This window comes from Rutidosis leptorrhynchoides, chromosome 2 (genome assembly GCF_046630445.1).
Source record: "Rutidosis leptorrhynchoides isolate AG116_Rl617_1_P2 chromosome 2, CSIRO_AGI_Rlap_v1, whole genome shotgun sequence".
NCBI lineage: Eukaryota > Viridiplantae > Streptophyta > Magnoliopsida > Asterales > Asteraceae > Rutidosis > Rutidosis leptorrhynchoides.
This window is the reverse complement of record NC_092334.1, coordinates 42,119,639-42,131,927: the sequence shown is the minus strand read 5'-3', so window position 1 is coordinate 42,131,927 and position 12,289 is coordinate 42,119,639. Positions and strand designations below refer to the sequence as shown.

Genomic DNA, 12,289 nt, shown 5'->3' with positions numbered 1-12,289 from the left:
CTTATTTTTCTTTGTTTAAGGGTTAGGGTGTGGGTTAGTGATAACTAAAAAACCCATTATCGGTTATTTTGAGGGTCTTAAGTAAGATTGAGTCATGAAGACTCAATAGTAACTAACCTAGGGTTTCAAAGTGATAATTGAGGTTATTGAGTCTTAATTGGTTTGTTATTTACTAGCACACCTAGATATCAAATGAATGGGTGTTATTTGGGTTAGTGGATAACCCGAAATGATTGTGTTGACCTTAAAGTAGTTAAATGGGTAATGATTAACCTAGTTTGGAAAGATGGATATGAAATACCCCGATTTTGTGTTAATTAGTGTTGTTGGACCTTAATTACTAGCTTTTAGCGATTTAAGATGGTCTTGACCTTAAATGGACGGTTTTGGTATAAATGGGTCATTTAATGCATTAAGTCATTAAATGCACATGAGTGAATTGTTGGTGCTTAGTCCAACTAGTTTGTGTGTTGATTGAGTACTTAATGTATTAGGTACTTTGCTTTGAAGCTTGCAGAAGTATAATCCGTCACCGAAGCGTTAAGGTGAGTGGAATAATTATATATGTGTGTATATGATTTATTTGCTTGTGGGGTATGTATTTAAAGTTCGATGTTGACGATGTCATACCACTAATTGTTTGTTGGTTGAGGGCTTAAAGTTCGATGTTGACGATACCTCATATGTATGGATTTAAAGTTCGATGTTGACGAAGCCATACCACTATTGTAGTGACATCCGATGAGGTCTTAAAGTTCGATGTTGACGATACCTCATATGTGTGGGTTTTAAGTTCGATGTTGACGTTACCACATTAATTGGGACGAATGGGATTAAAGTTCGATGTTGACGATACCATTCGTAGGGCTAGCCTTGGGAATTAAATACTAATGGATGTTGTGAACATCAATGTCGTGTTTTGTGGTGTAGCATAATATACTGCTTGTGTTTTATGCTATTGTTATGCTAGCTTGTGTATTGGAGTTTTAGCATTATACGTTATGATGGTATGCTAATTATATTGCTAGTATGTATGCAGAAATGTTGTAGGTGATTGCAAGTAAGTAAGTTATACATGTATATGTATAATTATTGCATTCACTAAGCGTTTTGCTTACCCTCTCGTTGTTTACCTTTTTATAGGCTCCGGTGTGGACAAGGGTAAGGGCGTTCGTTTAGATTAGTGATCCCGCTTGTTTTTTATAGTAGACGCTTTTTGGAAGTTTAGCTTTTGGAAGTTCGACCAAGTTATGGGTAGTTTAACCCCAAACACCATGCTCGAAGTGTCGTTTGAAAATTAAAGTTTTGTGGTCGAAACTTATATTTGTACGAAACTCGTAATTCGGGGCGATGTGGGCCCGGTGACGTAAAACTAGTTTTATTATTGAAACGTGTTAGTTTTAACTATATTAATGTGTTGTAAAAAGCGTTTCGTCTGAAAGTGTCGGGAAGTGGGAGATCATTAAATGAAAATTGGCAAAACCGGACAGAAGCTGCCAGGCAGCCTGCGCGCCACGCACCAAAGGGTTTGTGCGCCGCGCACCCTGCTGTGTAAAAAAAAAAAATTATATGGTCTGTTTTCGGTTGGTTAACGGGTTGGGTTGTTATAATTCTGTTGTAACTTGTACACTTGATCGGTGTATGCATAGAAAGGGTAAAAGGAAGACGTGCAACGCTTTAGCTATCTGCAGGGTTAAAGCCTTTTAATCAAGTGCTCATGCTAATGTATAATTTTTACGATGCTTTCATTTCAGAAATCTCGTGGCCTAACTTACTAAATGCTTTACTAAACCTGTAGATTCACTCAATGTTTTTCGTTGACCTTTTGCATGTTTTTATCTCAGGTCCTTAGAGGTATGCTTCTACTTGCAGAAAATGTCTTGCTTGTTTGCTGCTAGTACTGAAGTGATGTCCAGCATGTTTTTCGTTATGACTTATTTCAAAGAACTTATATTCTCATTGAAAACCGTTTGTTTCAAATAATGTTTTGGGTTTACTTATGTTGGTCATTTATGTCAACTGCTTTTCAGAATTATTTCTTTAATAAATGACTTTACTTTTGAAACTTAATGGGAATACTTTTCGGAAACGTCTTATATAGAGGGCATGACCGTTAGTGGATTCTGACGGGGTATTACAGAATGTATTGATCTAAATAAGGTGTGGTTGTGCAATAATGTATGTACCGATACAGATGAATGTAGTTGCATATAATTTTGGAAGCAAATTTATAAACTTACATGTGGGATAATGATAGTTGATAGTAATAAGCCCCTTTTCTACCTTATATAAAGAAGAAGGAATATTAGAACCTCGTCGACTCAAACTTGGTCTCCATTTAACCTAGCATTTCCATCGCTAGACCCTCCATTTTTTGAACGACTATTTTGACAATCGAATACTCTCATTTGTCACTCACACATGCGTTAGGAAGAAACTCTTCGCACACCATCGCTGCATTGAGTACCGGGTGTGATTTGTATCGAACCGAGTGTCTTAAGGCATACACCTTTATTCACCACAACACATTCTTGAGAAAACCTCCCCCATGGATTCGAACCTGCGCCAACTAGGACTCAGATCCAACCTAAAGTTTATACCACTCAGGCATGTCTCGGTGGTACCTTCTATTTTTCTTTCAAGCATTTCTACTTGCTAATTATGAAATGTTTAACCTTAAACAAATTACATAATTTTATAATAAAATAAAAATGTATACATCTAACAGTAAAGGGTCTAATGAATCTTCCCTAAGTTGACCTAGTATGACTTTTGCAATTATAAAAAGAGCTACCTTGATCAACTTTACCATTACATTCTTTATTAATCTCGTTAGCATATTCTTAATCTGTTAACCCTCCAAGCTTCTCGAATCACTGTTGTAAACGCAACACCTTTTTATCGAAATGCTTAAACTTTCGAAGTTTGTGATCTTAACTTCCACTATAACTACTTTGCAACTGTTCTAATTCCTCAGCTAGGTCCTTCATTTCCTTTTATAATACCACTTTTATATTCTTTCCTTTACACATGTACAACTTCTTTCTTTCCTGTACAACATATCAAAAACATTCACCAACCAATAATCAAAATTAGGAAACCCTATTTTTTGTTGGTTTGAAGTTAGGTGATGGAGGTGTCAGTTATGTCACCTATCGACATATAAGTCGTATTTTTTCTTCTTTGAGCTAGCGAAGGGGACAACGTCCCTGTGGTTTATTATTTTAGAGAAGAATGAGTGGAGAAGGTACTGGAAGGGAGGGTTGCTTTTAAGGGAAGAAAGATTTCCGTTTTGGGTTTTTTTTTAAAGGAAAACGGCAAAAATTTGCGTACCTTTCACTCTTTTAGTATGTATATGTAGAGTTAATAAACAATATTGCAAGATATTTAACAAAACAATTTTTTAAGAGCTAAAGTTATTAAACAATCAATCCAAACAAAAGAAAAGAAACACCTCCAAAAAGGAGAGTAACATACAGAAAAATCACACACAACAAAAGCTAATTACCTACATCAACAAAACCTTTTAAGTTAAATAGGTACTACAACTTTTCAAAAACAAATTTCAATCCCTTGAAAGAGTATCATTCAATACATAAATAAAGAAATACTATAATTTACATACACAAATGTCATTTCTTTTTGTAACTGATATAACATGTAGGAATGTGTTACACAGACTCTATGCCGTTCGACGTGGAAGATGGGAGAAGGTGCTCGTGCTGCAATCCATCGGAGATTGTTTTAAACGGTTTAGATTTCCTGTAAATCAAATAAATTACAAGCTGTGCGAACCCCAACACAAATCCTGTTCCATTTGGTACCTGATTAAGTTGATACAAAAGCATTAGTACAAATACTTTAGTACAAGTATATTACGGAGTACTATTTAAGGTACATTTACGATAAACATATGATTACTACTTTTAGAGATTTAGGACCACTAAAATACTTCATAGTTGATATACATTCACGTGCCCATTTCAACCTTTTCATACAAATAAGAACCATTTATAATTTATATCTATATCTATATTTATATTTATATTTATTTATTTTTTATAAATATCAGTGTTGTAAAAGTCGGCCGACTCGGCCGATGCGTCATTTTTTTGGGTTCTCCGTCCCGTTTTTTCTGAAAACGACTCAAAAGACGGTCAAAGCTAAAAATTCGGTCAAAGTATGTCAAAGATAGTCAAAGTTGGTCGAAAACGGTCAAAATCAGTCAAATTTTCGTCAAGATGTGATATGCTTTAAATTTAGGGTTTGTTTTCATTTTTTTGGCCGCTCTTTTTTCTGTGTCCTTACTGATTATGTACTCGGTAACATTAATTGAGTTTGAAGTTTGATTGTATTTAAATTCAAGTTCTTATTTCAGAAATTTATGGTACAGAATCAACTATTTTATACATATATAAATATATATTTAAGAAATTATTAATAAAGTCAACGTTGGTCAACGACCGATGCGTCACCGACGCGTCCCCGACTCGGCCGACGCGTCCTTTTTAGGTCTCGACTCGGCCGACGCGTCATTATTTATTTTATTTTTTGGTTTAAGGTATAGTTCAGCACCATTTTCCGCACTAATGTACGGGTCATCCTCTACTCGTTAATCATAAAAATCAACCATGGAGATTCTTCTACTCATACTCCACTGAAAAACAACTGATCATTTGATCAGAAGGGTAACCATAAAAATTTATAAACCTCAAAAATAATTAAATTAAAACTCATAGTTTTCCTAGAGGGAACTTCATATATGTACCTATTATAGCTATCCATTCGACCACTTCCAGTTATAACATATTTTTTTTTTTAAAAGACCAAAATGTCACATTAATGACACCTACTAAGTGCGACCACTATAATATATTTCTTCCGAAAGAGTGAAAACCACCATCATACGTACCCACAATAAAACATGTTTAAAAATGGTTGGCCTCATTTACCACGTAGCTTCCGACTATACATTTCGTGAGATGAAACGAAATTTGGTTTAACTAAATGGACAACAACGGGAGTGTACCAATGGTGTCTTGCAGAAAACGATAGAGCTAATGATGCTACCGTTGCCTCTGACCTTATCGCCTTATCGGATCACTTTAATATGTAGATGAGTCATCTTATATCTTATATTATTATTGATTTTTGTACGAATTAATATGTATATTTCAATAGACAATCATAAGTCCTAATAATTATAATTAATGTTCATCATTTAGCAAAATTATATTGTAAAATGATTAGTAAGAAATTGTGATGTGGTCCAGCGGTTGGTGGCCTGCCTCCTTTAGGGGAGGTCAGGAGTTCGACCCCCCGTTAACTACATATTAAAAACACAATTTCATCCCTGCCATGAAATATTCACCCATGAAGTATCTTTCCCATATTGTTTGGGGGTAAAGGGGATGGGGGTTTTACTTGGGCGTGCCCTTGGATCGGTTTCAAGGTTTCTTCCCGGGCAGCGATGGGGGCGGGGTTTATCGCTGCATCGGCATAGACGAAACGGGAGATGATCGCTACGGGTGGTTAAAGTCCCCCTCGGGTGATCCCAATCGTTGTTCAAAAAAAAAAAAAAAAAAAAAAAAAAAGATTAGTACGAATACACAAGTCACAACCCACGATTTTTTTTCTGGGCATTTCACCTCGACCCACCAATAACTATTAATGTGATCAACGGTCCAATCCAATATTTTGGAACCATTTGTGAGCACTTATATATAGCCATAAATGTGAACAATGGCAGGTCCACTATCATATATTATTAATCTGTTGAATTTTCGAATTATTGAAAATGTTGTTTCTGGCATCCAATAAATTCACGTCACCACGTTTTCCTCCTCAAGTTTTTTAGATATCCAAACGTGCTAATTTATATATTGTTGGGACAATTATTGATTTCATTTTCTAATTTTTTGCATCTTGTTATGACATTACGACAAAATTGTAACAATGATTAGTACGAATACACAAGCCACAATCCACGATTTTTTTTTCTGGCCATTTCACCTCGAAATACAATATTTTTTTTTTCTACCAAGTTTTTTACGTTTGCGTTGCTTATATTTAGAGGAAAGCTAGTTTTTAATTGAAACGCATGACTTTTATGTCTGTTGTAATGCCTTTATTATTATAGCTCCTTGCTAGGTGTTCGTTTGTTTGTTGTTTGTTGTTTAATATAATTTTGACATTCTGAAGAAGAAAAAAAAACTAAACATTAAAATATAACATGACAAATAAATAGTAGTAAATTTTGTGTTTCCATGGTTACTTTCAAAATTATTTGATACACGCCTAGCCTAATTATTTGTCTACACTCAACATAACTTCGATTCAACAATCTAAAATGTGACAAATTGTTTGGTTGTGATTATATATCCCTCGATCAGAGGCGGAGACACGGTATTCATATAGATGCTTTGTCACCCTCAACTATTTAAATATGCCTATTATAATGTTCTTAAAATTCTAAATCAATGGTTAATATCCTCTCATTATAAATTTTAACATCTCATAATTTTTATATTAATATTTAATTTTCAAGAATATCACTCTTATCCGTATATCCAGTGATGTTTCTCTTTATGTAAAGATATTTTGTCAAAAATAATAAATAATAGTGTAAATATAATAATAAAAAGATAGTGCAGATCTCATGTATTTCTCGCATAATAAAAAAGTAGTGTCAGTCGTCATTGCCATTTAAAAATGGAAACTTCATAATTGACTATTAAAGTTCGTGTTGCACGTTGATCTTTAAATAATGCAGAGTTATCCGGTTATGATTTATTTATCAAAAGTTTTTCTATCATTTAAATAATTATAATTATAATAATAATAATAACTTTTCAACTCTCGTTAGAGTGAAAGTTTTTTTTTTTTTTTTTTTTTCTCTCCCTCTCTTCTGAGCATCAGTTTAGGATCACCCAGGGGACTTAACAACTCACAAGTTCATCTCCCGTAGTTATATAATTCGCCCTCAACTACTGTTCTAGAAGAAATCCTGACCAATCCGAGGGCATAGCCGGTAAAACCCCCTCTACGCTGCCCTCGCACTAAGTGAAAGGCGATCTGGGTGAATACTTCAGGTAGGGATAACATTGAGTGCAATGTTGCAGTTCAGCGGAATCGAACTTCTGACCTCTCGTTAAGAGATGCATGTCACTATCAGCCGAGCGCTTACAACTTTATGTTGTGTAATAGTTTTATTACCTAACCCAAAAGAAACATATATAAACAACACAACCCTATCGCAACCCTATCGAATGTGGAGTATGGGAATGTGAAACTCAGATAGTTCTTTCTCTAACTTGATATATATAAGATTGAAATAAAAAAGGTATTATTTTTTTCACTTAATAAAATGAATTTATCACTCTTTCGACCACGACTTCCAACAAACACGTATAAATATCAAGAAAATTTTGATATCTGGGTGACTGGGACACCCCCAAAATAATTTGTTATAGTTGGGGCTACCTATCACATTTTATATTATTATATACATATATCATACAAGTAATAAATTTTACATTACCAATATCTGTCGGATGTAGTTCACATATATTCCAAATATGAAATATATATTCTTCAAAAAAATGAAAAAGAAATAGATAAATAATATACTCGATATCTGTCAAATAACAGTTCATCCTTTAATTTAAGTTTATTTCAAACCAAGTGTTAATTTTCAAAGTGCTATATATTAATATATTTATACTTTATCATCTTATATATAATAATTTACTACAGTATTTATGTATGTTCTATTTTTTTTCTTCTAAACACTAATTGTCTAATTATATGACTTGAGAAGTAATACTTACTATTATATTAGTCTGTGTGAGAATATCTAATAAAATGTGTAGTGAACGGTAACTACGGATAATGTATTATCCTGTTCAGACTTCAGACTACATGGGATTGAAGAGTACCATAATTCTTACTCCTTAATTACATAGATGTACAAGGAATATCCAAGTCATCCTGTAATTGTTTTTTGACATTTTCAGTAACCAACTCTACATATTCTGCTATCGAGATTAATAGAATATGACTCTTTTATTGATAACTTTCATTTATATACGTGGGGCTCGAATTAATTCAACGAGCATTAAAAAACCCACTAATAGGAGTTTTATTTTGGTTTAATTTTTAGTTACTAATTAATCATGATAGAGTTTATATATATATATATATATATATATATATATATATATATATATATATATATATATATATATATATATATATATATATATTGAGAGAGAGATAAAAAGAAAAGAATACGTACCCCAAGGAACCAATCATCAACAAGAAAAGCGTAAAGAGTCCAAACTCCACCGTTGAGAAAAAGAAAGAGAGAAAGTAGAAATGGCATGTATTCTACGCTTTTAGTTGTCACCACTAATTTCTGCATTATTAAATTATTAATCTATTAGATTAATTAACAGCTAATCTCAATTCTTATAAGGTGTCAAACATTGTTAAACAAACTTTTCATTTTAAGGTTTTTCAATTTATTACATGTATGTTATGTTAGTCATTATAACAATTATATAGTTAAAGTCATCGACTCATCGTAATGGCTAAGCATATTGGATCAGAGGATAATTAAAGTAGTAACTTTATTTTATATATTAAAATTATATATTATTAACAGTTTTTCAATTTAATTAGTACATTGAACTATTTTACACAATAGATTAATCGTTAATGTTTTAGGTAGATGTACTTTGTAAATTATAATAATGTATTAATCACATCATAAATAAATGTATTATTCAGAATATAGGAATTTATTATTAACTTTGAAATGACATTATTTAATTGTACAATATTTTTTTTGTGTAATAGGTAATTATGTTTACAAACATCATAAATAAATAAATACATATTTAAATTTCTTACCATAACGGTAAGAGGGGATGCATACATGATAATATTAAGGGCCGCACCCATAAAACCAACAACATCAATTCTCATGTCTCCTTCCATCCCAAATTGTGTCACTAAAACTGCAACCGCAAATACAAACACATCCAAAATCCCAGCAAGTTTTGCAGTTTTTGCCTGAATCATCGTAATTATAACAACTAGATTAAGATTATAACTTGTTTGGGTGGGGTTGCGTCAGAAAATTCTAATAAAAAAGCTTAAAGAAATTAAAAAACTATGATCAGTAACATTAATCCGAAGAACTTATTGAATAGTAACAACCAATATTGTTGGTCTCCATTTAAGATATTGAATATTGAACTACTTTTAAAAGTTAGCAGTAAAATTAAACAAAATTTGATGCGTGCAACTAATAAATTTATTGCAACTATGAAGATCCTTGACTATTATTATTTTACATAATAACAGAGCTGTTAAAGATACATTACCTTATATATATAAATTTGTTAGTTACCCAGAATACATATACATATAGAGTACTAATTTACGAAAAATATATATAGTGATAGACTGACAGATCGAATAATTTTTAATCTAAACTTCACTTAAGATAAAAGATGATAGTATATATATTATCATATGCTCATTTGCCAATTGGTACCCTTAAAAATTATAAAAATAGAAAATAAAAAATAAGAGATATTTTCTAACATAATAATATAATTTAAAAAAATAATTTTGACAAATATCTGAGTCTGTCAGGGCCACTTTACGTGAACTTAACATACATACACGATACATGGTTCAAAACTTTAAGTTAATTCATCATAAGCAACCCATAAGTCCATATAATAAGTTATATTTATTTTATGTGGAAAATATAGCAATAAAAAAAGTATTTTTTTCCAAGAAAAAACTCACTCTTGTTGTTGGAGGTGCATAAATGAGGAACAAAGAAATGTATACAATTTCTACAAGAATCCCAAAGCCATTAACAGTTGCTACCAGATAACTCCCTGGTTTTGTAATTCCATAATAAGTCCATAGACTTGAATTCAACAATGTGCAAATATATGGAAGACACTCAAACTCTTCTGTTGATTTTTTCTGCACTATTCTCCAAAATGTTTTCCTGCAAATTTATAATGATCAATGTTTAGATAAAGTGCATCTTTTAAAGAAATAAAAATTAAAAATCACATCTTTACTTACACCGGGGAAAGAAACATCAAGACTGATATAATATTACCTGAAACATATTTTAAAAAATGTTATGTTAATTTCTTATGATTTGATGATTCAAAGATTGCAAAGAGCAATTTGTGTTGGCGAACATACCGATGATTCCTACATAAAAATACAAGTTATCCATGGTGAAAGATCAAGTAGGAAAGAGAAGAAATGAGGAGAAAAGAAAGAAGATTGGTGTTGTAGTGTTTGAACAAAGCCATTTATGTAATGTTGCTTTTGATAGAAGAACCCTACTTGCTTTCATATTTGTCTTCTATTTCATATTATATATATATATATATATATATATATATATATATATATATATATATATATATATATATATATATATATATATATATATATATATATAATATAATAATATAATATATAATATTATTTTATATTATATATAAATATAAATAAATTACTTCTTCGTCCGACTTCAAATATCCATATTATTATTTTAGGACGTCTCATTTCAAGTATTCCCTTTGTATTTTAATCAATCAGAAAAGGTTATAGTGAAGAGAAGATATTTTATTAGTCGGAAAATAAAGTTAGTGAGATTTTCTAAAATTGTGTGTAAAATTAATTGAACACTTGTAGTGAGCGAAGAAAGTAATAAACTAAAGTGAATTGAGAAAAAATAGTATAAACTCACACCCATGGGCGTATCTATGTAGTCACGGGCGGGGTTCGTGGCACCAGTAGCTTGGAAATATTTTTATTACAATGTATACTTTAAATTGGATATGATACCTCTAAATGTAATGACGGGAAAGACATATTTTTAGAATTTATAGTTTTTACCCCTAAAGTACCCTTAAAATATAATTAGTTTTGAGAAAGAAAAAAAAAACAGAACTCTTGAAAGGACTCGTTCATATACATTATAAACGATTCACAATAGTTGATTACATCGCGAGGTATTTGACCTCTATATGATACATTTTACAGACATTACATTCATTTTTAAAAGACAAACTTTCTTTACATCGAAAGTTGACAATATGCATACTATTTCATAATACATTCAACTATAATTGACTTAATAATAATCTTGATGAACTCAACGACTCGAATGCAACACCTTGCAAAATTGCCATGAATGACTCCAAATAATATCCTTAAAATGAGCTAATGCACAGCGGAAGACTTCTTTAATACCTGATAATAAACATGCTTTAAAGTGTCAACCAAAAGGTTGGTGAGTTCATTAGTTTACCATAATCATTCATTTCCATCATTTTAATAGACCACAAGAATTTCATTTCCAATTCTCATAAATATACGTCCCATGCATAGAGACAAAAATCATTCATATGGATTGAACACCTGGTAACCGACATTAACAATATGCATATAAGAATATCCCCTATCATTCTGGGACATCCATCGAACATGATAAAACAACATCGAAGTACTAAAGCATCCGCTACAACGGATGGGGTTTGTTGGGCTCAATAGATCTATCTTTAGGATTCGCGTCAATTAGTAGACTGGTTTACTAATTCTTAGGTTACCAAGCAAAAAGGGGCATATTCGGCTTCGATCATTCAACCATAGAATGTAGTTCAATTACTTGTGTCTATTTCGTCAAACATTTATAAAAGCAGCGCATGTATTCTCAGTCCCAAAAATATATATTGCAAAAGCATTTAAAAAGGGAGCAAATGAAACTCACCATACTGTATTTCGTAGTAAAAATACATATAACGTCATTGAACAAGTGCAAGGTTGGCCTCGGATTCAATATATATATATATATATATATATATATATATATATATATATATATATATATATATATATATATATATATATATATATATATATATATATATATATATATATATATATATGTTGGTCAATATTTGTCTAACAATTTAAGTCAGGTCATAGTGTACCACAATCCTAATGCTCGAGACTAATATGCAAAGGTCAACAAAAGTCAATTTGACTCAAAATGATTTCCAAAATTTATACATGATTATCATATAACTTGAATATCTTCGTTTATATATTTAATATTTTTAAAAGTCATTTGTTAAAAAAATTTATATTTAAAATTTGTATATGATAAAGATATACTTTTATATATCTTAAGTAAATAAATTTATAAAGTTCATTTAATATTATAGAAATATAATGATAG

The 12,289-nt window shown here is 31.2% G+C and overlaps 1 protein-coding gene across 1 annotated transcript; it reads right to left on the bottom strand.

Annotated features, from left to right (window-relative positions):
• Window positions 1-3,468: 3,468 nt before the first annotated feature.
• Window positions 3,469-10,358, bottom strand: LOC139890775 (bidirectional sugar transporter SWEET17-like). Its single transcript, XM_071873688.1, has 6 exons — window positions 10,240-10,358; window positions 10,114-10,150; window positions 9,823-10,033; window positions 8,914-9,075; window positions 8,297-8,416; window positions 3,469-3,824 (listed from the first exon to the last, which is right to left on the bottom strand). The coding sequence occupies exons 1-6, from the start codon at window positions 10,271-10,273 to the stop codon at window positions 3,672-3,674; spliced, it is 717 nt and encodes a 238-aa protein (XP_071729789.1). The 5' UTR covers window positions 10,274-10,358; the 3' UTR covers window positions 3,469-3,671.
• Window positions 10,359-12,289: the final 1,931 nt, after the last annotated feature.